We start from the raw sequence: 27,281 nt of genomic DNA, 5'->3' as shown, positions 1-27,281 counted from the left end.
ATACATGTATTTTGCTGTAGCCCCTGCTCCATAATGTGTTGCATGCAGAATAAGTTGATTCATAAGTATTGGGAGCCTCTTTCTACCCCATATCTATGATTTATTTTATCCCAGATAGAATAGACCCTTAGGTCTTCTTCCTCTGTCCCACTGCAGAGGAGTTTCCAGGTCTTCCAAATTTAAACTGCATTTCTAAACTTATAAGATTTGCTTGGGGCAAGTGGTGCATTTGGTAGGGTGTATGAAGCGGGCCCTATTCGATTCGGATTCAGCCCAAATCAGAGACAGTGATTCAATTTGTTGATTCGGATCACTGTCCCTGATTTGATTTGGCTGAATCTGAAGATTCGCTGCTAATTTATAGAATCATCGATTTGGACATAGACACCACTTTAACTGTTTTTTCTACATACCTTAGGTACCAGTGCAGCTCGTGAACACTGCGATGCTGGGGTGCACAAAGCATCCCACAGGAGTGTGGTGGTGGCCCTCCAAATGCTCAGCGGTGAATCCAGAAATGGACCAGAAGTACTTCCAGTTCACTTCTGGGTTTGACAGGGAGCACGCTTACCCTCCCCCAACCCCGCATCCCCCCAGCTCAGCTATTGGCCACGGGGGGACCCCAGGTGCTCCCCCCAGACCCAGGAGGCACCAGTCACCGAGGTGGGAGGGGACCCCCTCTGCACAGTCCCTTCCGGTCCACTTCCAGGTCTGCTGCCGAGCATGCTGGGAACACCCCCCACCCTTGATCCTGTGGGATACTCCATGCATCCCAGCATTGCAGCATTCACAAGCCACCTGCTACCTAGAGGCATGTAGAAAAAACATTTAAAACTGTGTCTGTGTCCAAATCTTTCCAAATCTCTCCGAATTGATTCAGAGGTTCCGATTCGATTCGGAGATTTTAAAGGGTCCTCTGATTTGATTTGGATTTGGAGATTTAGTCACTGAATTGGGCCAAATCTCTGCTGAATCAAATCAGGGACCGAAGCTTTGCACAGCCCTAGCATTTGGTTCCTTCATGACAAAATGAAGGGGGAAAGAGGAGGCAAGGTTTTGCTTCTCATAAACTTTCCCCCCCCCCCCCCAAGTTGTTACTGACAATGGAAGTATTTAAAACCTCTTCACTGGGGAGACCCAGAATAGACATTGTAACAGACTGCTCTGGAGGTCATGGGGCCCACTTTCCATTGAGCACCCACACTTGCTGTTTCATCACTTGTATAGTTGACTCAGGACTGCGATAACCTTCAAGCCAAATTTCCCCCCCGCTTCTTCCTTGTAGGGCAAATACCATGGCCAGTAGGGGTGTGCGAAGTGGGCCGTATTCAATTTGGATTCAGATTCGGCCCAAATCAGGGACAGTGATTCAATTCATTGATTCGGATCCCTGTGCCTGATTCGATTCAGCTGAATCCTAATCTGAAGATTCGATGCTGATTTGGAGAATCAGTGATTCAGACACAGACACAGCTTTAAAATTTTTTCTACATACCTCAAGGTACTAGCGTGACTTGTGAATGCTGCGATGCTGGGGCGCATGGAGCATCCCACAGGAGTGCAGGGGGGCCCTCCACGTGCTTGGCAGTGAACCCAGAAGTGGACTGGAAGTATTTCTGGTCCACTTCCGGTTCCACCAGGGAGTGTGCTGGGGACCCCCCCACCCTCGCGCTCCCCCCCCCGGCTCGGCAATGAGCCACAGGGGGACCCCGGGTGCCCCACCAGACCCAGGAGGCACCAGGGGCCATGGCGGTGGCCCTGTGTGCTCCCCGGTAGACCCGGAAGTAGACCAGAAGTGCTTCTGGTCCACTTCCAGGTCTGCTGCCAAGTGCTCTGGGGAGCCGTTCATGCTTCTGTGGGATATTCCATGCACCCCAGCATCACAACAATCATGAGCTCTTGCTACCTAAAGGTATGTAGAAAAGACATTTAAAGCTGTCTCTAAGTCTGAATTTCTGAATCTTTCCAAATCTCTTCAAATTGATTTGGACAGTTCCAATTTGATTCAGAGAGATTAAAGGTTCCTCTGATTCAATTCGGATTTGGAGATTCAGCCACCAAATCAGGCTGAATCTCCGCCGCATTGAATCAGGGACCGAAGCCTCTCACAGCCCTAATGACCAGGCTCCTAAAATGCTTCTTAGTGCTAGTGAGTCCACTGTGAGCTTCTGTCCTTTTGCATGGCAGAATCACACTAGTTTTGAAGCCTCTGTGACCCACATTTACATGCTGAGGTGGGGAACAAAGATTTTTCCCTTAATCTTTACCATTAAATATGTTCTACTAAGAAAAATGATAATTAGCTGATGTGAACACGCTTTATATTAATGTGTCTGGTATATTTTGCCATTGAGAAATGCTGCAATTTATGTGCATTATTGCCATCCCTCATAAAGGGCAGGGCTAGCAGGAGGGCTATTGGCAGGCACTGCATCTTATTCTTCACTGTCCACTGAGGTGTGGTGCTAATGACTGGATGTTGTAGCTGCTCAATAGAAATGGTAGGTGCAGCTAGGTCACTTAAAAGTGGACTGTTTGCTTTAGTTGTTTAGGGAAGAGTCCTGCATTGTTAAGGGGGATGGATTTAGATCAGTGGTACTCAACCTTCTAGCTCTGTGGGCTGAATGAAGAGATGGGACTAGAACATGGTAGAGTCAGTCAATGGGCCTGATCCAGCCTGGGGTCCAGCACTCTGGCCTGGCCCCACATGCCAGATCTGGCCATAGAGGGACCCTGCACAACGGTATGACCCGGTGCACAAGAAATTTGGCAGCAGGGGAGTGGTGCCACTGCTAATTGCTGCAGCTCTGGAAGCCATGACAATTAGTGCTGCTACTGCTTCATATCTGCCAAATTTCCAGTTGTGGGGGAAGCCCCATGGACTGGATGACATGACCCTGAAGGCCAGATTGAGTTTGCAGGCCGGAGGTTGAGCACCACAGGATTAGAGGATCTAAGAACGTAGGCTGGGCTTAGTGCTCACTTGTGTAGCTGATGAGCAGCCTGTTTAAAATGGGATGTGTGGTATTTCCAGGTTTATAATCTGCCAGGAAATAACTTTTCCTGTGAATTTCCTGCTCAGAAAAGTTTCTGTTTTACAGCCTGGGAACATGATCTCTTTGTGTCTACAGAACTGGCATAGCCACAGAGACCTGATGCTTTGTCGTGCCTCCAAGGGGTGCTCCGATACTATCATTGTGTAGATCTCATATAAGTACTTAGAGAACTGGATGGGTAGAGAGAATATCAGTTCATCTTCATACAACCTTTTCTGTACGGTTTTCTAAACCGCAGATAAGAGAAAAGATGAAGACTGTTTGTCACACAAGGATCTAGAAACATTTTTTTTTAAAGCAGGATGTGAGGAGATGCTTAAAACCGGTCTGTAATAAGGAGCTAAGAAGCAAAGTCCCTGATGATAGTTCAGGAAGAATTTGGGAGGGGAGAGGTTCTTCTCCATAGGCAGGCAGCTAGCTAGGATATCTCTATGGGGCACTTGGCCTTGTGACTAACATGCTGGCTCATGCAGTAAGCCTGCCAAGACCATGTAAGCCAAGAGACAAATCTGACTTGTTAGCTAGATAATGGGCATTAAATATACAATTAGCAGAAAGAATGGCTGGCAGAAGTGGATACCAAAGTTGCTGCTTCTCACAGGAGCAGCAGAGTTTGTCCCCCATGTCGGCTCAGTGCTGCAACCTGCTCTGCGGTCACACAGCACCTGCGAGAGAGGACTTACCAGGTACCATGTTTGCTTTCCCTCATTCTTTCAGGTAAGGCAGGATTTGGCCTATCCCAAAGTTATAATTCTTTACATGAGTTTGCAGATAAAGTCTGTTGGCATATGTTAAAACATGTATGTGTTCTTGAGCTGTAAGTACTGTATTTGTCTACACTGTGGTGAATCAAGAACAGATTTAAAATGACAGGAACAATTCACCCACACAGCCTCTCTTTGCAATTAAGAGGAGATTTTTAAAGCACTTAGGCACCCAACACCCAACAACAGCTACAAGGAGTTGGGTGCTGAGCTACACTTTGTGCTTATGAAAATCTCTCCCCCTTGTCTTCCAACTACTGAAACTCTTCTGAAAAACTCTTATCTATGACGAGGCTCTGAAATGTCAGCCAGTGTCAGTAACACCCTAACCCACTGGTTCTCAGCCTTTTTAGATTCAGGGCACCCCTCCATAACATGCAAAGACATGCTTACTGTAGCTTCTGGGGAAAATTCTGTGGCCCAAGTATATTGGAGATCAGATCAGATGATACAGTGGTCTCTTCTGGCTTTATAGCTTCTGGCTATGAATCTTGCAGTCTATCCTTGTCTGAATTCTCTGTACTAATATATATTGCAAATCTCTTAGAGCGGTAACTCTTTCCTTTAATTTTAGACAGTTCAAAACACATGCTTAATAAATAAAACTAAAGATCGTTATGAATAAGAAATGTATGTCTGTCTCTTTCTCCCAAATAGTCTTAGTTTGATGTCATGCAAAGCATATTCATTGCAAGCTCCTATTGCCTTACAGGCAAAATGGGTTCATACTTTTGCTGTGTTAACATCATTAGTTGCTTTCAAAACCTTCATTTTGCAGTTGTTTCAGTGAGTAGAAATGCTTTGTCCAATGACACATGGCATTTTCTTCAGCTCCTGCTATTCCAGAAAGAGTTTACATCCAGTTCAAACATCCTAAATGATCAAGTTTTCACATAACGTGGTTGGACTGTCATATCTGATAGATTAGTGCATTCAGAGAGAGTTCGTTGCCACTCCATATTCACAAACTTACTGTAAGGCTTGCAGTGAAAAGAGCCTAAAAATGTGAATATGGAAACCAAAATCGCTGTTGCAGGATGAGATTGTTCACTGTGTGATGTTCCCCGTACTGGATTATGTGTTTTACAAAAGCAGATTAAATTATGGGCATTATTCATCTCTAATGCCCAGTGTGTTTTAGATTTTCATTTAATTTAAACTATGGCCATACTTCAGCCTTATCATAATGGCTGTCCATGTAGCTGAGGGCATCTAAGGGACTTCTGAAATAATGGAAGGGGGTCCCAAGCAACAAACTCCATTGACTCTCCTCTCACAAAAGCACGGTCTTCCCTTTCCAGCCAAAACTACATAACAAATGCCATGATCTGGATAGCCTCAGTATAAGAATTCAGCATGTCTCTCTCTGAGGCTTGATTACTTGCATGTAGACAGATAAACGGTATGTCATTGATCTCCTCATGGTCACTAGGCTCAAATTTAGCCTGTGTCAGTAATGAGACAATTTGATGGCTATCTTGTTCTTACAGTATTTCCAAGGTCACACTAGGACATTCTCTGTGAACTTGGGAAGAAATGCAGACTGCCCATTGGAGATTGGAGCTAGGATTTGGAAACCCTGGTTTTTATTTCCAGGTCCTCCAGTGGTTCATTGTTTGTTGGGCAAGTCACCAAAGGCCATCTTCTCACAAGTTGCCTATGAATGTGGGTGCTCAACTTTAGTCACCTCACTATTACTCAGCACCTTATTTCTTCTGCATTTTCAGTTGGAGGCATTTGATTTTGTCCTCTCCAAAAACTCTGGCATTTCTGAAGATGTACACCTTATTTGCTGTGCTTCCATTCAGAGGCCTATGACACCATTTGATATTGTATTTACCAGAGATTTGTCAGAACCAATTCATATTTATAATGTGGTCAGTTAAAGGATACCGTATTAGCTATGCACCCAAGAGTATTAATGGTGCAGTTGGCCAAAGGTAGTTATAAGAAAGACAACCACAACGAAAGAGAAACTGATTTTAGGAACATGCAGAAATCCATTAGTGCAGGATAGCTGTGATAAATCTTAATGATTAAATGTTCTGGGATAAGAGTAGAGAATTCAGGCAGAGAAAGCCAGAGACAAAGGTGACAGACACTTTATCCATAGAGAAGGGAGTGGAAGCCAGGAAGCATCAGATGGGTTTGAGATTAAAGGCTGGTGCTAAAGTGAGGGTTCAGGTTAGGTTTTAGTTATACACAGATGGATGAAAGGTCTGATATAAGAAGTATCACTCTACTCTTTGCCTCTTGCTCTCCTGATGACTGTCTGTCTTTGCTCTTCTCTCTGATCAGCTGACTCTCAGTTTCTCCCTTCCCCTTTACTAATCTAGTTCTTCTTTTTTCCATACTTGCACTGTGTCCCTTCCACCTCTGTACCATACCTGCTTATTATATTCTTTTTCAGATCTCTCTCTTGCTGTCTCTTCCTCTCCTGCCCCTCAGCTTCTGACTGATACCTCCTTCTGTTGCAGCCTACAGCCTTTGAATAGTTCCTATTGTGCATGTTACTTGAAGTCATAGTGGAAGATGTGTGTGCACACGTGTGTGCGTGCATGTGCATGTGCGTGTGTGCATGTGTGCATGTATGTGTGTGTGTGTGTGTGTGTGTGTGTGTATGTGTGTGTATGCATGTGTTTGCTTACCTGTAGTAACTCAGAAACAGCTGCGTGGATCTTCCCTAAACATTTCAGAATGTTAAAAAGTTTTGACTCTTGTTAGCACAGAGCCCATTGAGCTGTGGGAAAATGAGGGAGATGTTTTACTGTACCATTAGCTAATTGATGACTCTGGAATCAATACATACTAGTTATGGTATGTGTGTTGGAGTTAGCACAACTGAACCTTTGGGTCCCCAGGGGGATGCATAGCCATGGCAAGTTAGGGGGAAAAATGGTTTCCTTTTATATTGATCAAAAATCTCAATAGGCAGTAGGCAGGAACCACAACGATCACATTTTTTCATATTTTCTATAATTCAAACTGAATTTTCTGCAACATTTTCTATTAAAGAAGACATGATTTTATGGCTTGCATCTTTCAAAGCCTGGAAAAATTAAGGGTAGAGGTACAAAGACAGATTAACTATTTATTTATGTATTAGAGTTATACTCCAAAAAGCCCACTGGCTTAAATAATCAGACAAATAACCCAGAGATAGGATTCCACAAATTATACCCCAGGACTTGGGAACTCCAATTCTACTCCCCCTCCTCCTCCCCTTCCCTCCTCCACTTCCCTGCCTAAACCCCCATACAGACAAAGGATTGGATGGGATATGCAAAAGTGCTCAGCATGAGCATAATTGCTTCCCTTGAAATTGGCAATAAAACACTTATTAGAGAAGAACTGAATTAGGCCAGCACAGAGTGCATGTGGAAAACCACCCAAAAGTCACAATAGAATTGTGGTTTAATTTCTGTGTTTTCCATTTAAAGACACATTGGCATTCTAACTCATTAGCTATTGTTCAGCTATTGATTTTTTGATTGGCTGATAATTGAGTAATACATCATTTTAATCTTAATTGTAAAAGCTGTATTTGTTTATACATTAGATAATAGAGATTAACCTCTGATTATCTCTGATTATCTTCATGAGCCACAGGACTCATGAAATAGGTTTTTTTTTCATTAGCATATACATTAAGTAGAAGTTGTTTTAGTATAACAATTCTGCCTTTGTTGCTATGTCTAGACATCAGTTCTACCAAGTAGATAAACTGCTAGGAATGCCAGCAATCACCTCATGGTCACTGGATGGATCCCAGTGAGGTTAATAATGGTACCAGCTGATGGCTATTAAGTGATGTGTATAAAAGAAGATTGGTCTCCATCCCAATTCCAATGAACAGATGTGCTCACTTCAAACACAGTTTCAGGCCAGGACTGAGGAGTTTTGGAGTGGCAATGTGAAGAAGCTTGCATTGTTGCCACTTTTGCTTCAGCTGTTGTGTGCGTAATTAAATTACTCCATTCTCTAATAATGCCAATCTGGCAACATTCACAAAATTTACCTTCATGTGGGAAATAGCCCAGTGCAAAAAGAAGTGTTCTCTGCAGTATGAGATTAGAAAGAACAATCTGCATTTGCATTGAGGTTCAGGGAGAAGAGGCCGAGTACGGAATGATGTATCGCGTTTGTCAGTGATCTTTTGTAGCTATAATAGCTGTCAGTTGAGACTCTCCAAAGGAAAGGATACAGGAATCCAGTTCATTAACGTAACATTATTCAGAATGTTCTTGCCATCTCTGATGCTGCTAGCGTTCAGCTGACTCAGCCTCCTCTTAAAAGTTAGATTATTGCTACATGAATAAGTTACTGCAAGGTAAGCGGAAGTGTGACCTCGTAGTTCTACTCTATGGTGACTGCCTGCTTCTTTCTCGTACCCTACCGTAGACATGAGGTAGTTCACCTGAGTTTCACTGGTGGGCAAGCTGTCTGGCTGTGACTGGGAGGTAAGAGGTAGCCACAGAGTAGCTCACATGTGCTAAGTTCACACCTTAGCTTACCTCACAATAACTTGTGTGTTTATTGCTGTGGCACCCAACTTTCTGGCCCCTTGGGCCAGATGAATGGCATGGGGCCAGTCTGGAAGCCAGATTTTGTGTGGGGCTTGGTCCATTGGCCCAATTGTGCACCACTCTCATCCAGCCACGTGCCACCCACCAACCCAATCTGGCCACAGACTGCTTCACTGTGCCCCAAGTTGGCCTGATCTCACTATGCACTGCCAGCTGCCCTGATCCAGCCATGCACTGCCCAGTGGATCCAGCCATGGACCACCTGCTGGTGGGATCTGGTTTGACCCACGGGGCTCCTCACAGGTATGGAAATTTGGCAGTTAACACTGCCATCACTCCCCTTCTGCGAAATTTCCAGGCCCTTTGGTAGCCCTGTGAGCTGGAGGATACAACTCCACAGGCTGGAGGTTGAGCACCCCTGTTTTTGTGTCTTTAGTGATTGAGAAAGATCTATTAAATCATACAGCCTGTATCCCCAGGAGTGCCTCTTGTCTGAGTGAAAAAAAAAATCTGCCTTTGGAAGAGCAAACTCATCAGAGCATGCAGGCCAGTGCAGTGGAGACAGGAGCAATAACTCAAAGGGAATAATATGAGAATAATTCAAAGAATCATCAAAACAAGTGGACCATGGAAAGAAAGGGCTAAGGAGGCAAAATGGAGAGAGGAGCAGACATGAGGCGATGCTCATATTGACAGCTTTCAGTAGAAGTCATAGTGGACTGATGGTTATACAAGTGCAAACATGAACTGTTCTGACCCTGAGGAGGGTGAAGACGCACCATACAATTACTGTGAAGTAATTTGTCCTAACACGTACTCAACAGTAACCAGACAACCAGCTCTCCCAAGCTGGCTGCCTGTGCTAGGCACTATTACAGCCCCTGGCAATTAAGTGGTGAGGGAGTTGATGTGCATGGAGCAAACAGGAATCCTGGCCTGAAACCAGTTGTACACCAGACGGCAGCATATTGTTACCCCTCACTTTCAGAGGAGGGACTTTCCCAGGAGTGGAGTGATTTAGGCTGACATAAAACTATGCTTCAAGTGCTATGGAGTTAAGTAAATTTCCTTTGCAGTTCATGTGTCATGTATATGTAGAGAAAGAGGCAAAAAGGAGGCAGAAGTAAGTGGGATGATTGGAAAAGGAGACATGGGACCAGGGGAGAAGTTTTTCTCCTCCTCCATACTTTTCTCTTCATTTCTACCCCCAAACTTCTTCAAGCAGCATAACAAACCATTGGTACCTCTTGAGTTTTGTTGGGAACTGTCCAGGGTGCTGTGCTGCTTTTTTTAAGCCTGTTTTTTTTAAGGTTGCTTGAATCAGACTTCTTTCAGTTTTTCTGCCTCAAGCAAATTGTCTTGCCCTTGGTTTCCAGAAAGACCCATTCAATATTTAGAGCTGTTTTCTCTCAGCAAAGGGATTGTGTGTATGATTTTGTTAGAATTCCTTTACTTTATGTTTTCATTGAAATACAAAAAGTACCAAAGGAGTGCACAACATCAACAGAATAATGTGATTTCCCACAATAGGCAGTCTCTCCCCACACTCACTTTTTGTGTACATTTAGGAATGGATATAGCAAAACAGGCAGAGCCCTGCACTGAAGTATGTGTAGAGCGAAAGCTTTCAAAGGACGCATTTTAGAGCAGGGCCGCAGCATTTTGATAGTTGCTTTTCATGCAAAGAGGAAAGTGCCCATTTATTTTAAAGGATAGGGCTCTCTTTGACCAGGTAGGACTATTGATCATGGAGCTAGAGATCATGGCCCCACTGTCTCTCACACTTCTCTAGGAAAGTTGGTGCTAGGTGTCACAGTAAGATTGTATTTGTGTCTGCTGGGGCTGCAAGAGAAAATGGGCAGGCTCCCTTTGCCCTCATTCTGTCTTACAGAATGGAGATTCCAGCCCTGCAGTTAATTTTTGTTCTTAATCTTTGTGTCTCGCCTTCAAACACTCCAACTAATTTTTTTTCTGAGTTCAGCAAACAGGAGAATTCAGCCACAGTTTGCAAAAGCTGCTCTATTATTCCAGCATAAACATTTGCCATTTCCTTACCACTTGATTAATTCCATTAAAAAGTATCATGCAATGTTACTGACAATTGAAAAAGAACAAAAAGTCTGCTTTTGTTTCCGTTCCAGAGAAGCAGCATGTATCCCTGTTCCTTTACAATTTACCGAGGGACTCCAAGTATTTGTTTAATTGCTGCACAAACACAAAATGAAGTGGCTTTGATACAATTCTGTTAGTCTCAGCTACATCTGAATGACCTACATATGAAGCATGCTTAGGCTAATATAACAAAACAAGACATTCAAGTTGTAATGAGGCTTTAATTTTACACAATCCAGAGTTGAACATATTTGTACTAATATGGACTACTCCTGCAGTCATCAGCCTTTTTAGATCACAGGTTGGAATAACCCAGCCCAGATCAGAGGTAGGCAGATGCTAGGATGCTTCTTCCTGCCATGACATAGGAAAAGCCCTGGCCACCAAAACCCCATGTCTGCAGCCCAGATCCAATGGCTCTGCAGGTTGGATATGAAAGTTTCTACCCCCTGGGCTATTTGATTGAATATCTTGAAGCATATGGGACCCTTTTAATCTTAGAAGAATTTGGTATGTGCGAGATGTAATGATTTAACCTTGCCTTGACTTAATGTTTGATCAGCTAGGGCTGTTGGCACTGGATTTATGATCCAGATACCTTGTTCCAGGCAGACCTAAACCCTCAGACCAACCACAACTTCTCCATTCAATAATAGGCAAATTTTATACAGTGATTAATTCTTTTATAATAATAATCTTTTATACCACTTGATTAATTCTGCCAGTCCTAGGGTTCACAGAGGGAAGGTTTGTCAGGCCAGTACACAAGCTTCACCCTGAGGTTCCTTCTTGAATGTGGGATGTCAGCAGCCTGGAGGTTGAGGACCGAGGCTCACCTGCCTCCCACCAGTGGGGTGGGTGAGATAGGCTGCTAGTGTGTCCTCTGTCCATGGTGGCCTTGAGTTCTCCTCTTGGGGACCCTTTGCTGCTCTGAAATCCCTCCTTTTGTATTCTCTATTTCCTCTGGTGGTAATCTTGACACTTTATTCCTGAGCATCATTGATTGGTTTCCCTGTGGTCATCATACTGTCCATATTCTGTCAGCATATTCCTTCGTTTCCCAAACCTATCACATGCAAACATCTTAATTTGGTCATTTATCGGTGTCTTAATTAGGTCTCTCCACCACAACTGGAAATCCCAAGGGCTCTGCAGCTGGTCACTGTGACCTGCCCACAGTAGCAGAGTCCCTTATCTCTGTTTTGGGTTTTTCAGGGAACACTGTGGTGAATATCTTCAATTTCACAGCCTGTCTGTCTGCTGGCTTCAGACACAGAGGGCCTTGAAGAAAACGTCACAAACAGGCTTTTAGAAACTAATTAATCCTTGCCATTCCCCTTGACCATTTTTCTAATGCATAACTACTTTACCTACAAGCTAATTCCCAAAAGTAAACCTCTAAATACCATTTTCTAGCCATCAAGGGCTATTTACTAAAGTCAATATAAGGGGTCCCATTGATTTCAGTGTCAGCTGAGCCCTTATAGAATGGTGATTTTAATACCAATTACTCAATTTCTTAGATTTCATAGATTCATAGACATTCAGGCTGGAAGGGACCCCGGAGGATCATCGAGTCCAGCCCCCTGCCCCAGGGGCAGGAAGTCAGCAGGGATCATAGGATCCCAGCAAGATAAGCATCCAAATGTGTCTTGAAGGTGTTCAAAGTGGGTGCTTGAACTGCCTCTGGTGGCAGTCTATTCCAAACCTTGGGGGCTTGGACAGTAAAGAAGTTCTTCCTTATGTCCAGCCTGAATCAGTCACGGCGGAGTTTGTGACCATTCAATCTTGGCATCCCTTGGGGCACTCTGGTGAATAGATGTTCCCCCAGATCCTGATGAGTACCCCTGATAATCTTATAGGTGGCCACCAGATCATCCCTGAGCCTGTGCTTTTCTAGGCTGAAGAGTCCCATGGCTCTCAGCCTCTCATCATAAGGTCTATTTTCCTGACCTCTGATCATGCGCGTGGCTCTTCTCTGAACTCTGTGAAGCTTCTCCACATCCTTTTTGAATTGTGGAGCCCAAAACTGGATGCAGTACTCCAGCTGCAGCCTCACCAAGGCTGAGTACAACAAGAGAATAATGTCGCGCAATTGACTGGACAAGCATCTATGGATGCAAGCCAGCGTTCTGCTCGCTTTACTAGCTGCAGTATTACATTGAAGGCTCATGTTCATCTTGTGGTCAATCATGACCCCCAAGTCCCTTTCATCTGTAGTGCTGACCAGTGTAGCACTGCCGAGCCTATAAGCATGCTGCAGGTTTTTCCTCCCGAGGTGGAGAACCTTGCATTTTTCAGTGTTGAACACCATCAGGTTCTCATCTGCATGTTTCATGAGCCTGTCAAGATCTGTCTAGATCACCCTCCTTTCCTCAGGTGTGGATGCTTTACCATAGAGTTTTGTATTGTCGGCAAACTTGGCCAGTCCACTTCTGACACCAATGTCCACATCATTGATGAAGATGTTAAACAGTATAGGCCCTAGGACAGAGCCTTGAGGGACCCCACTGGTGAACGTGCACCAAGATGATTGGCTTCCGCCAACCACCACCCTCTGGGTCCTACCACAGAGCCAGTTCCTCATCCAGTGGATCATGGTGAGATCAAGGTCGCAGTTAGCCAGTTTTGCCAAGAGGTGATCATGGGATACCAGATCAAAGGCTTTTTAAAGTCAAGATATATGACATCAATCTCTTCCCCCTTGTCCAGGTGATAGGTCACCTGGTCATGAAAGGAAATGAATTTGGTCAAGCAAGACCTACCCGCAACAAACCCGTGCTGGCTATCCCTCAGAATATTGCTGTCAGCTGGTCTGTTAAGGATGGCCTCCTTGATAATCTTTTCCAAGACCTTCCCCAGGATAGAGGTCAGGCTGATGGGCCTGTAGTTTGCCAGATCTACTTTTCTCCCTTTCTTGAAGATTGGCACGACATTGGCCTTCTTTCAATTTTTGGGCACTTCATCAGAACACCAGGAGTTCTCAAAGATCCATGCCAGGGGCCGAGCTATGATGTTAGCTAGCTCCTTGAGTACCCTTGGGTATAAACCGTCAGGGCCAGCTGACTTGAAGGTATCCAGCCTGTCAAGGTGTTACTTCACAAGGTCAGGTTCGATGGAGGATAAGGAATCTCCCTCACCCAGGCCTCCCAGACCCACAGTGGGCAGGGGCGTCCCATGGGACTGGTGAAAAACTGACACAAAGTACCCATTTAGCAAGTTTGCTTTTTCATGGGCATCGGTTGTCAGTTGTCCCACCTGGTTTAGCAGGGGTCCAATGTTGCTCTTGCTTTTCCTCCGGCTCCCCACATATCTAAAAAAGGACTTTTTATTGTCCTTGATATTTGTAGCTAGCTGGAGTTCCATTTCAGCCTTGGCTTTCCTGGTTTCTCTCTGCAGGTCTGGACCAGAGTAGAGTATTCCTCCTTGGCAGTCTTCCATCCTTTGTAGGTCTTCCTTTTAAGACACAGGAGGTCCACCAGTTCTCTAGAGAGCCAAGAGGGCTGCTGTGCCCTTTTGGTGCCTTTCCTCTGAGATGGGATGGACTTTGCTTGTGCATCCAGGAATGCTCCCTTGAGGATCAACCACTTGTCCTGAATTCCCCTCCCCTTTGGGTTGTGGCCCTTTAGGGCCTCACTCACATGCCTCCTTAGTTTGTCAAAGTCAGCTTTCCTGAAGTCGAGGACTTCTGTATTACTGACTGACTTGCCAGCTTTACAGCAGATGGTGAAGAATGTAATCTACATATATGTCAATTTCAGTAGGACACAGTGGCCACGTCTACATGAGACATTTACTGCGCAATAGCTCATTCGTACTGTGCGGTAGTGTTAAGGGGCACAAACCATGATGTGAGGCTACTGTGCAGTAGTAATGAGCTACACTCAGCATCACCGAGAAGCCACGTGGGAACACTACTGCATGGTAACTCGGGTTACTCTGCAGTCATTTAGTACTTGGTTATGCAAGTACTAAATGACTGCGCAGTAACAACTGCACAGTCAGCATCTTGTGTAGACACAGTCAGTCTTTAGCAGAGGAAAATTACACATTGCACAAAATTAGGAGGCATTTTAAGCCTATTTCATAACCAAGGATTATACATTATTCTTTTTTTTTCAATCAAAACCTTCCATTGCAGCCTTTTATTTTTGCATGTGAGAGCTTTCTACACTCCTTTTGCAAAAGCATGCAGACAGGAGAGACATCTGTATAAGCTGGAGGCTTTTCTTATTTCCATTATGTCAAATTCATTTTAGAATTAGACATCAGAAATTGTGCAGTTGAATTCATTCCGGACTGTGGCATCAAAATTGTGCAGTCAAGCTCAGAGCGACAAGATGGAAGGCATTGCTTATTGTACAGTGCCTTTTAAAAGGAAGCAGTCCCATTTAATTAAAGAAAATAAATAAATGACACCTTCAGAGTACATTAAACTCTTTCTGCAGTCCTTCACATACAGCCACCCACGTGCACGCTTTTATGGTGTGTTCCCAGTGTTCTGTTCATTTGTGTTTTTAATGCATGTACGTGACATACGATTCCAAGTACTTAGCATATGGGTAAATAAATAAAGTCAAAAATTGAAAGTGGGTATAACAATGTGCCATCAAATCATTGGTGCCTGGCAGAAATTTTGTGACTGTCTTGATAAGGACCATTACCAGAATCAAGAGACGAGGCGCACGGATTATGGAGGCAAAGCCCTAAGGGTTTTGCACAAATGTTCTACCCTTTCTTACAGTCAGCCCCATGAGCTCTTGTTTTTTTCTGACCAAAGAGCTGCTGTTTAGAAGTGGCAAAGAAATGGTACCTGTAAATGAAGAATGGATACTTTTCTATAAGTATCCATTTGTTCAACAACAAACCATTGTGGTTGCTAATGTCCACTTATATACTGCATTTTCTCACATACAGCATGCACTTTTTCCCAAAACCCAGCTGCTGGAAATTGCAGTGTTCATTGTAGGAGAGAAATATGTTAAGAGCAGGTTCTGATGTTTACAGGTAAAACTACAAGTACAAATTATTGTGACCCCTATGGGGCAGAACAGTGAGTAGGCTCAGATCCCTAGCTACTGCTCCTCAGTTCCTACAAGAAAAGATCTTTTTTTCCCCTTCATTCTGCCTTTCAAAAATAGATCTTTTTTTCCCTTCATTCTGCCTTTGTGTTGTATTTCAGGGTGTGTTGTATGCAGTAAAATACAGTAGTAAAATACAGTAGTAAGAAAGCAAGAATTCCTTCAACTGCAGATGTGGAGTGGAGTTCTACTGTCCATCTACAGGAAGTCAAACTAGGTGATCATAAAGGTCCCTTTTCAACTTTAAAATCTATTAATCTATATTAAGGACTCAGCAGCTCAGGAAATATTTCTAACATGAGTGGATTTTGTACTTTAAGATGTTAAAACCTTAAAACCAGTGTTTGCTTGCTCAGGCACCAGGGAACAAAGCAGTGGGTGGCCTGAATCCATTCCACCCCCCTTCATAGTAAATGCATGACTGCATTCTTCACTGGTGGATTTGCACAGAACAGATCAGCTTCTGGTTTGCCTGCAGAAATTTGACCTCTCTTTCTGTCTCCTCTGTCTAAACTGCACCTCATCTCAGTTGTCTTATGGCCAGCATGCTTGCTACAATAATATCTACATAGACCTCAGGGCAGATACAGAGGTGATGCAGTACTGCAGTCCAGCTCTCTTTCAGACCATGCTGCAGGAGCAGCAGAGCATCCACACATTCAACCAGTAAAATATGTTAAGTACTCTCATATTGTAACAAAGTTAGGACTGTGTGTGGGAGGAGTCTCCAGATCATGTTCAAATAACACATGGTCAGCTATCATTGAATCACTCGATGGAGATAATATAACAAATTTGAGTCCTTCAAGGCTGCATGGTCTTTTAGCTCCCTGTTCCTAGAAATGAGGCCCCTGATACTTGTTTGTATTAATTAGGAAAGGCATACATTCTTCTGGAGTGAAATATCTGCAAGGTGTTTCCCTGAAGAATTAGAAATTGAAGGGAAATTCTGTACAACCTTTCTCCCCTTATTTCCTAAGTGTCCATCAGAGTGCAAAAGACGTTCCCTGAGCTCTCCTCCTTTATACCTCCATCCTATATGGAGGACACCCATGCTGTTTTTTAACAGCTTGGGCTGCTGTAATGGCAGTCATACTGGCACTGGAAATTATTTCTACTGATTTATATAATCCAGTTTTACAGAAGTAGCCCCAGTCACCTTTTTGTGCCCAACCTTGGGGACACCCGCAAGAAGAGGGAGCACCCTGAGGAAGTGGAGTCTTTTATCCAGGTGGATGCAGAAAAACCTGTACATCCCCAGCAAAGTGAGAGGACTTGTTTTTTTAAGGTTTTTTTATTATTCCAGATACATTCTTCCCCCAAAAAAGCAAAGGGGTTGAATGCCCATTATGAATCTCAAGTCAGCCCCTGAGGTTCAGAATAGTCATTCCATCTTCAATAGTTTCTTTACAAGCTTGATTTGAGGCTCTGACTATAATGACCACAAATTTTCCCATAAGTATATACCAGGCTCACATAGATTTTCTACTAGAACAAGCTATTATGAATTCAGATTCTACCCTTTGGGCCCTTGACGGGTGTTGACATCATTCTTAGCAACAGCACATCTGCATTGATAAGACGTAGAATTGTTTCTGTATCTAGATAATTGGTTAGTGCAAGGGAAATAAAAGAAAGACGGTTCAACAATCAGTAAACTTCTTCCATCCTCTCAGCCACATATTAAATGAAGAAAAGTCAATCTTAACCCTAACCCATACTATAGAATTTTTTTGGATGAAAGTCACTCCAGAGCACCCAAAATATATTTGCCTAAGTCCCTCCAGGACCAGTCTATACCAGCCTGATGTGGGCAAGACAGTTTTGGTTCTCATGTCTCCTACAAGTGTTTGATAGTTCTCCTGTTGACTTAAATCTTAAGTCATCTTTCCACATTTCTGTAAAGATGTGGCCTATCTTACAGCCGTCAGCTAGGAGGGTGGGAAAACTGGGAACTCTTGAGTCATACCTGCCCTATCCCATCTCTTGTCATGTTAAAGTTTTGCCTGGACCACTCCCCAAATTTCTGTGCAGCATTCTTACAGAATTCCACATTAATCAAGTGTTTGACTTACTTATTTGTCCTTCACACCAAGTATGGGTTGTGAAGAAATGGGATTGTGATTTTAGAAGTCAGAAGGGCTTTGGCATTTTACCTGCGGAGTGCAAAGCCCTTCATAAAATCTGCTTACCCTCTTTGCTGAGAGAAGGCAAAGCAGTTCAGCCCAGAGACTTACAAATGGTACTGTGCTACTTTGTGATGAATTATCTATGAAACTAAAACCAGGCAATATCAGGACATTCAAACAGTCATATTCTGTGTCTCCCCTTAAGATTGTCCCTAATACTAACATGCACCATGGCAACATGGGGCATGGGGGTCTATACATTCCTTTTCAAACCATTATGTGCTTTTATAGGAATCTGCTTCAGATGTCTGGGGCAGTCCACCACCCAGCAATTGGTTATATCTATGAGCACCCACCTCCTCATTAATTATGCTGTTTGGTAGTCATCTATATGAAATATATATGGGGACAGGCATTTAAGACAGTACAGTAAAGTACAGTAACAGAAGTTCTTCAGATGTGGGGGGTGTATGTGTGTTTATTCCACTAACTACCCCCCTTTCCTCTGCTTTGGGCTCCTCTGCACCTTGAGGTGTACAGGATGGAGAAAAATTATAATGGTGGTTGGTCCCATACAGCCTTTATTTCTTTGAACAGTTGACAGAACTAGATCAGGCTCATGTGTGGACTAAGTAAGTTCAACCGGCTAAAATCTCTGGGCCCGGGTTTGTTGAGCCCAAGATCACCCACAGTAGAATATACCCATGGACAATACTGCTAAGAACTCCAGTTCCTCTACAGGTAACCTTTCTTTTCTATCCTCTTCAACATTATTACTGCAGGAAAGCTTATGCATGTAGGTCAGGTATGCCTGAGACTTTGAAATTGGTCAGTTATGGGGTTGACTCTGTTCTGTTTCTGGTAGTAATTTCCACAGACAGAGATTCAATCTCAATCTTCAATCTATGGTAGTTTGTCCATATCATAACTTGAGTTTTGACAGTACATAGATATTCATAATTGATCATCTTTTATTCCATTGAATCTAGACATAAATTATATATAAAAAAAATCTATCAAGATTACCACCTAATCGTGTCTCAAAATTCTCAAAGACAGTGTAAGTATACCGCAGACTATTGGAGCTAGAAGGTATTGAAATTTAAGACCAATGTTTACTTTATACACACACTGGGTATTGTTGGGTTTTTTTATTTTGTGAAAATAGTAGTTTGGAGCACAAATATTTGTTATTTCATAAAAACAACTAGAAACATAAGTGAAATGCTTCAACGTAAAGGTTCATTGTGGAATAATATTAGGTTTTTTTTTCATTGATGTGAAAGCATTATGTAAGGGGAAGATATATATTTTTAATGGTTCTATTTCAAATCTTTACTGTTCTCTATGAAATGGTGACTGCATTTCAGACTAATGAAAATTCACCTGTAGGGCATGATGTAACCTAAATTAGATTATTGTGTTCCTGATCACAACCAAACAGTCCTTTTGTATAGTTTGATCTTCATCAGAAACTGTAGGAGTCAATACCAGCAGCCAGATTGGATTTTCCATTCTTACCTATTCTTGGAAATATCTGCCTTGATACTCTGGTAAAAACCATGTCAGAGGGGACTGGAGTTCGTCATAAAAGCAATTATTGATCATGTGTTCCTGGAAATTAGCATCATTGTCTTCTCAGAGACTGTTCTCACTGACAGCAAATTGGAACTGTGCCAGTCTCAAAGTTTGAGTCAAAGTAGATTTTTGGTATGATTAGGAACATAGGGCTTGATAGGGACTCCTGGACCACTGAGTCCAGGCCTCTGTATTCACAAGCCATCATTTACCCAAGAAATTCCCCTAATCTCTATTTTACAGCGGGTGTAAGAATACCAGTGCCAGAAAGATGTAAAAGTGGCCTGCTGGCTCAGGCAGGAGGAAGCTGCTTTTCAACAACCTCAGGCCTGTCACCTATGCTGTCCTTGGCCTGCCAATTACTAATGGGACTGGGTAGGAAACTGTTGTCTTGTTCAGCCTCAGGACATTAGAAAACAAAGCTACACAGCCAACTGCAAGTTGAGAAGATGCCATTTGGGACAACAAGGAGGCATTTCAGGGCAGGAGTATGACAGATGAAGGCCTTTCTGTGGAAGGTCTGTGACCAAAAGTGCAATAAGGGTTGTTGCCTGCAGAATCAAGGAACTATGACTGGGTGCCTGTTAGGTACTACTTGTCCTCTATGCTCCAGATTTGCTTAGACACTGTGGAAAATTGAGCCTTTAACCCCCGGCAAGTTAAGGTGAAAATCAGTCAGTGAAAAGGTAGAACTAAACTTGAGAGAACGGACAGAAATCTTAGTTGTACATGATCAATGTGTTATAAACACAATATACATTACTGGAACAAGGACTCATGACCAACATTAAGCAGCTTCATATGGGTCTTTGCTCTTGAATATTGGGGATGTGATCTTGTTCATATTTTAAGCCTTTGTTGCCTATAAACATAGACTTTCCCCCTCCATTTATCCATCTAATGCTAAGCACACTCAGATCTTGTGTTTTTGTTGTCATTCCTCCTGCAGGTGAATGGTATTGATCTTCGAGGTGCTACCCATGAGCAGGCTGCAGCTGCACTAAAAGGAGCAGGGCAGACGGTAACAATCATAGCACAATATCAGCCAGAAGGTAAGTAAAATAACAGATATGTAGACATACAAAGAAAGAAAAATGCCTCCCATTCAACAGGACAAAGTTTTGGTAGATAATGCGTTTCCTAGTCATAATCAGCAAACCGTCTGAAATGCCTTTTCAACTAATAGTATGATACTGAATGAGTGATGATTACTTTTTATTGCTGTTTTGCTTTCAGAAATGTCGCAGACAGCTATAAGTACCATCCTGAAATATGATTATAAGAAAGCAGCCTGTACCAGTTTATCATTTTATTTCCATTATAACTTATTCAATAATTTCTCTCTGTTCTCCATGTCCTTTGGAGCCTGCTAGTGCAGAACTGGATCTTTAAGGATGTACAGTAATCCTGGGAAGAGCTGATGTTGGTCTCAGTGGATCAAGATCAAAATTAAGCAGATAGAGTCTTTTCTTCATGAATGCACAGAAGCTCCCATTAATACCAGTGGTGGTTATACAGTTGTATTGCTGGGGAATTAATGACAGATAGCAGATATTTGCAGGAAAAAAATTACATCCTGCTAAATAAAAATGTCCAAGGAAAAGGTACATTTTCCACCAGCTGTTAATATAGTATAGACCTGGCCATCTAAATGTGTTAATGATTCATGGGAAGACGTATGAATTTTTGGTAGGAATTCAATCTCATTTTTCCACAGAGAACTGTGATCCCAACCTCTCACCCTGAGGAGCTGTGTCTCTTTTAAATTGGCACTACATTGTTACTCTTCTGGTAAATAGTTTTAGCTCAATTCAGAACTTCTGCTATGACCTGTCAAAACGAGCCTTTGATTCTCTCTAATTGTACCCTGCCAAGAACATATGTGGGTCTCAGGTGATACAGAACAAATTTAAAAATAGATCCAGCGATTCAGGTTTTATTTCCAGAGATGCTGATGTGATGAATTAGCACTTTCAGAGTTTATGAAATCTGATACCTCTAAATCCCACACGTAAAGAAAATTTAGGGGGAAATTTGCTGGTGTCTTATCTAGACAGTGGAGCCTTTAAAATTGGGTTCCACCTTGACACCAAATGAAGAGTGTGTCCACACTGTAGTCACCAGGAAGGACAGTAAATTAGCCCTGGCTGAGATTTGTGCTGCTGAAGCTAGACTGTTACTAAACCCTAAGCTAACACTTGCATTGACTCTTAATTTTTTTTTTTCATCTCTGGGTTCCCTGAACTACAGTTCAGAGTGCTTGTCCTAGGGAATGGTATCTTCTGCCCCGACCAGGAAGGTTTCAAGGGTTGTAATATTCTGTTGTTTTGAATGTAGATATAATGCATCAGTAGCAAGCTGGCCTATTGGCTCAGAGTGTGCATTGCAGAAGACCTTGATATCGTTACCATTTACGTTATCTTATTCCCTGTGTCAACATGGCCTGAGAATGCTACAGAGCCAAGGTATTCAGGCTTCAGTGGGGTTTACACATTTGGCAATTATTCTGTCCAGTTAAAAAGTGCTGCTACCTTAATGAGCACTGGTTGCACATTCTTTAAGGGAGAGGAAAGCAGCTGCGTTGCAAGATACGGGGGATGGGAAAAGCTATGTATTAGTCAAAAGGCAGAGGGATCTGCAGGCCCTGAGAAAAGAGATGGGAGAACTCTGCCAAAAAAGAGGTGGTTTGGGAGCCTATACAAGGTATATCACTGTCCAAGGAATGGGGAGATATCCACATTACTGTAACTATCATGTAATAATCATTGCTTGTTCTTCTTGCTGAAAGTCTCATTGGATAAAAGCAGATGTCACCTGATGTCCCATTTGTGCTGCCATAAAATTGGTAAGCACCCTTTGTCATGCCACCACATCAGAGCAAGATCAGTGGCATGACACCAGATAGTCATAAATTCTGCTGCTTTATTGCAGCAGACATCTATTAGCTGTGTGGTGGGAGAGTGTGAGCAGCCTGAACTGTCTGCCCTCTCCAGTCACCCAGGGCAGGTGCTTCAGGGGCATGAGGACCTCTCAACCCCCCCAGGGCAACTGTCTGGCTTTCCCAGATTACGCCTGGAAATCTCAGGGTGCCTCTCCAAACATGTGTGTTTTGCCCTAGGAAGCAGATCAGCTGTGCCATGACATCATGGTACAGCTGACCTGCTTCATTTATTTATGGCATTTATTTCCAGGCATAGAGACAACAGGCTGAGTTTTCTTCCCGCATTCGAAAGTAGTTCCTCTTACCGAGAAGTGAGATGCATTGCTGAGCTGGCCTTACTGCTGAACGTGCTGTGCCAGTTTGATGGCCAGACTGAGGACATCAGCCATCACGCCTCTCACTCTTCGTAACTATTACATTTCAGGCAATGTCTTTCTCAGACCCTAATTGTCACCCTCCTCCTAGCCAGCCAGAATTAAAGTTCAAGCATGTTCAAAAGACACACCATTAAGACAGATACAAATGGGAAAAGCTGAGATAAAGGGAGGCAAAAAATAGAATTAGGAGTAAACAAGATTATAAAAACATTCATAGCTAATTACATGTATGAAATGCATTTTGTGTGTGTGTGTGTGAAGGCCTAGTCCAATGTAATCTTGTTCCAATTAGCTACTGCAGCTTGCTTATCTGTTTTTATACTGCAGTCATCACCATGGTTTCTGAGTGCTTACAACAATCTTGCCAAATTGCTTTGTGACATTGGTTGAATTGTATCCACAGTGCCTATACTGTTTAACAGATTTTGTTCATACATTTAGATAATTTATTTGACATTTTTTTTTCTGTTTCTACCAGCTCCATAGCCTGTCAAATTTTATTTGGTGACTATACAGCTCAAATAATGCTGGTGAAATATGTTAACTAACATCCTAAAATATTTTTTCCTGCTTTTCATGCTGCTCGTGCACAGCGCTCTGTTCACCACAAAGCATATTTAGGATGGACTAATCCAATCTTAGTGTCTAGTGGTCAAGGAAAGCTGTGTTCAGCACTACATATTTAATGCAAGAGGTTTATTTCTTGGAAGCCGTTAGATAACTGTAACCCATCAAAATAAGTAGGTTTTTTACTAGGATTGGGTCCTAACACAAGTGAGTTAGTAGACCTGAATTTCTTGATATGGTTAGAGACCCTTTGAGCTTCAGCCCCATTCCTTATAACACCACATAAGGCAAGAACTAATCTCCCAGGAGTGTACTACCTCTTATGTCTTATTGCTAAAGAATTTCATTTCATGCTGGGTTTCTGGTTGATGTAAACATTATAGATAAAGATGTGGGATGAAATATTCACCTTCTACAAAATGCCCACAAGCAAAAAGCTGTAAAAGGTTCAAAACAGCTGTTCAAATAACCTTGACACAGAATTATTTAAGGATTTATGGGTCACGCACAAGGACAAATACATCCTAGATGCATCAGCATAAATCGTCATCTTTGTATTAGGGCTCTTGTTTTTCCCTTCCTTGTAATTTTTACTTAATTTCTAATATTCCCTACTTTCATCTTTACCTGTATTTTGGAACTGGTTTGCAGAATGCTATAACTTTTTCAATATCTTTCTCCAGGAATGTATAACTCCAAAAAGCTTCCACCCAAATTGCCAGAGTATATAAACAAAAATGGATTTGTAGCATGAGTTTTACTATTTTTATAGCCTTTCATATTGAACTTTTGAGTTGTTACTGCTTCCTGTTATTTGGGAGATCCTGTAATGGCTGTTGCAAATGTTGAGTGATGTTTTGTCTTTGCTTTAATAGGCACATAAATATCCATCTGGAGAGGATGGATTACAGACAGGAAAGTCATTACAGAGGAAAAAATCTCAACTCAGAATGGGGCTATTGATTTTGGGACAGTGCATGATCGTATATAATGTTCCAGCGTTAATTGCTAATCATCAACTCCCTGTTAAAATGATTAGTCAGAGGAGTTAATACTTCAGAAAGTTACTGTTTGTGTATTAAAGGCAAGAGACAAACATATGTAGATGTTTCAAGGTTTTTACCTGACCATCTTATTGAATTAGGTCACATTTTGTGGAAATAAAAAGGCACCAGAGTCTGAATTCTCCTCCGGGTTACTTAAGCAGCCAAAAGTTTAGTTGAACCTAATCTGACCTCCCCTGACATTTTGAATATTTAGCCTCAGCTGGACCTCATGAATGACATTTCTTGCAAGATTTCTAATGCTTGCCAAGAGGCTGAATAATTTTTCTCTTGGTATTAGGGCACTTTCACTTCTCATCTTTCCTGGACCCAGGAAATGCAGAGGCTAGCAAAAGCAAAATATATTATCATCACAAAAGTTTTGGGTGCCGTCTGAGCTATGGGAGGTAATGGGTTTTTCTCTTCCTGTGCCTAAAATGGGAAGTGGGTTGGCAATCAGAAGAAAAGGATACAAATGCCATGAATAAAGCAGGGATAGAGATTGTTAATGATGATTTGCATGGAAGGGGCCATTATACATTGGTAAAGGGAAGTGTGGGGAAAAAGGAAATATTCCCTTTTTCCATGGTTACTTTTCCTCTGGGTTTCCCTGATTTCTTCACACATATGTGCCCCCATTTTTATTTACTTTACCTCTGAGAGAGGGAGAAAAAGGTAAAGAGAGAGGCAACACAGCTGAGAAAAGGACACAAGTTAACAATGACAGTGAGGAGAGGGTTTGAGGTGAAGTATGAACAGGTAAGAAGGGGAGAAAAGAAGAAGGAATACCACAAATACAAGAGAAAACCAGGTAGTACGCAGCCATGATAGAGGAAAGAAGGGATCTATTTCTTGCATTGACAATAAACCTCAGAAAGCAAGGCGAGGAAAGTCTCAAAAGCAGACACACTGGGCACGTCTACATGAGATGCTTTACTTGAGATTAGAGCAAATTACTGTGCAGTAAGTGTCACCATCTACATGTGCAGAATTTGTTGTAATCATGAGTAAATGTGCTACCTGTAAATACAAGTAGCAAATTTACTTAGGAGTAATTACTGTACAGTATGGCATGTGTAGATGGTCAACTGGGAGCAAATGTGCTGCCGGGTAACGGAGCAGGGGATTGCTCCCTGCCCCTGGGAACTACCTGCTGCCAGGGCCAGCTGTGCCACTGGAGCCTGGGCAGGGACAATGTCCCCTTATCCCAGCAGCATGGAGCTTCCACCCCAGCTCCACAGTTGTGATCATAGAGCCAGGGCAGGAGGACATTGTCCCAGTCCGGGTTCTGCCACCAGAGCCCGCCCTGGCAGGAGGCAGCTCCCAGGGGCAGGGAGCAATGTCCCAGTCCCCACCAGGAGGCAGCTGTCTCCTGGCCCCGTGCTCCCTGCCAGCCTCTGGGCTAGAACCCAGAGGGAGCCTAGAGCTCCCCCTGGCTGCTGCAGGGGGCCAGTGCAGGGCCAGTGAGGGTGGAAGCAGACTGCTGCTATGAGCAGCAAACTTGCTCCCACTTCCCCGCATGTGTAGAGACCTGCCCGGGGTGGGTTTCCTCAAGAGAATTCCCACCCCAGAGCATTTGCACATGTAGACGCACCCACTGTCTGTTGTTTGTAAATGAACTGACATTACATGACATGATCCATAAGACCATGCTGCCTGGATGCAGTCCCATTGACTTCAGTGAGAGCATCATGTGTATTCATGCACTAGTCACATGCACTGAAGACAAGGTAATGCTTGAGTTTCTTCATGCACTGAAGGCAAGGAAACAAATTTAAGGACTGACAGGCCTCATCTATATGTGTGCTTAACTGCAGGGTAGACTAATTAGCTGCTGCGTGAAGCATCACTGTCTACACATATGATGCTATTAGGCCATAGTAAAGTAATTATTGCCCCCCCCAATCCTCCCCATTGCTCCCTCACCTGGCTCCAGCCTCCTGTACTGCCTGCAGCTTACCAGCAGTAGCAGCAGCAGCACCAGTGATCAGGGCCGCTCGGGGCCTCATGGTACAGCCCCCCCATGTGGGTGCGGCCCGGCTCAGCAGGGCACCACATGCTCCTTGAAACCTCAGGGGTGCTGTGGCTGTCCCCCAGGGCTCAGAGCCACTCATCCCGAGTGGCCAGAGCTCTGAGACAGTGAGTGGTACCCTGCCAAGCTGGGCTGCACCCTCACAATAAGGCAGCATAGATCCCAGGCGGCCAGGGCCAAGACCCACTGCCCCTCTCACAGAGGGGCTGTGCCATGAAGCCCCGAACGGCCCCCACTACTGTTGCTACTGCCAGTGAGTGTGGGGGGGAGGGGGCTGGGGCCAAGTGGGAGAGCGAGCAGGGGCAGGGGGGAACGAACAGGGAGTTGGGGGAACGAACAGGGGCTGGGGCTGGGTGGCCCTCCCCCATGATCCCCTCCCTCCCTCCCTCCTCCAGGCCCCCAACCCCCTATTTAGTACAAAGCTGGGTCCAAGTCCCTGCAGTGTGCACTGCTGCCTGTCCCACATGAGCAGGCAGTGTGCTTCAGCACTGGCACAAGGGCCAGCCATTGAGATTCTCTGGCTGGCTACCAAAGCGTCTCTGTGGAGGACTGAGCCTCTGGTTGCCTCCAAGCCCTGCTTTTTTTCCCCAGGGTATTTTTTGAACCCTGGATATCTAATTTTTCCCCCACACTGCAAATTTGCTCCCTCACGTGCCTCTTACAGCATCTCAAAGGGGGTTGAGATGCTGCAAGAGGTACATGCATGTTTGTCTGGACATGCCCCAGCAGGGCAGACTCCTGCCTGCCAACTAGCCACCCAGCTCTGCACTTACAGCACCCTTGTGCCCCAGCCAGCCCCTCTGCCACCTGATGCTGCCACCCAGAACCCAAGGATGCCCCCCCGATGCCCCTAGCCCTGGCATAAACTGCTCTGCCCCAGCTCAAATTGCTGCCATCTCAGGTGCACATGTAAACAGTGTGCCCAGGAGTAGTTTACTCTGGCTCAAACTGCTCTGGTATTTATTGCTTTGAATTAATTGCACATGTAAATGCATCCACAGAATCATACAAAAGTAGAGCTGAAGATCCCCTCTAGCCCTCATTAATCCAACCCCTGCTCAAGGCAGGAAAGGAT

The 27,281-nt window shown here is 43.6% G+C and overlaps 1 protein-coding gene across 1 annotated transcript in view; it reads left to right on the top strand.

Annotated features, from left to right (window-relative positions):
* Nucleotides 1–27,281, top strand: part of LOC102376729 (disks large homolog 2) — a 519,043-nt gene that overhangs the window by 192,054 nt on the left and 299,708 nt on the right. Inside the window, exon 9 of the mRNA XM_025214018.1 lies at nucleotides 20,196–20,298. Within this exon, the coding sequence (XP_025069803.1) occupies nucleotides 20,196–20,298 (103 nt within the window). The remainder of the gene's footprint in view (nucleotides 1–20,195; nucleotides 20,299–27,281) is intronic.

This window comes from Alligator sinensis, unplaced genomic scaffold (genome assembly GCF_000455745.1).
Source record: "Alligator sinensis unplaced genomic scaffold, ASM45574v1 scaffold906_1, whole genome shotgun sequence".
NCBI lineage: Eukaryota > Metazoa > Chordata > Crocodylia > Alligatoridae > Alligator > Alligator sinensis.
The sequence above is the reverse complement of the archived record's forward strand: the minus strand, read 5'-3'. Positions and strand labels throughout refer to the sequence as shown.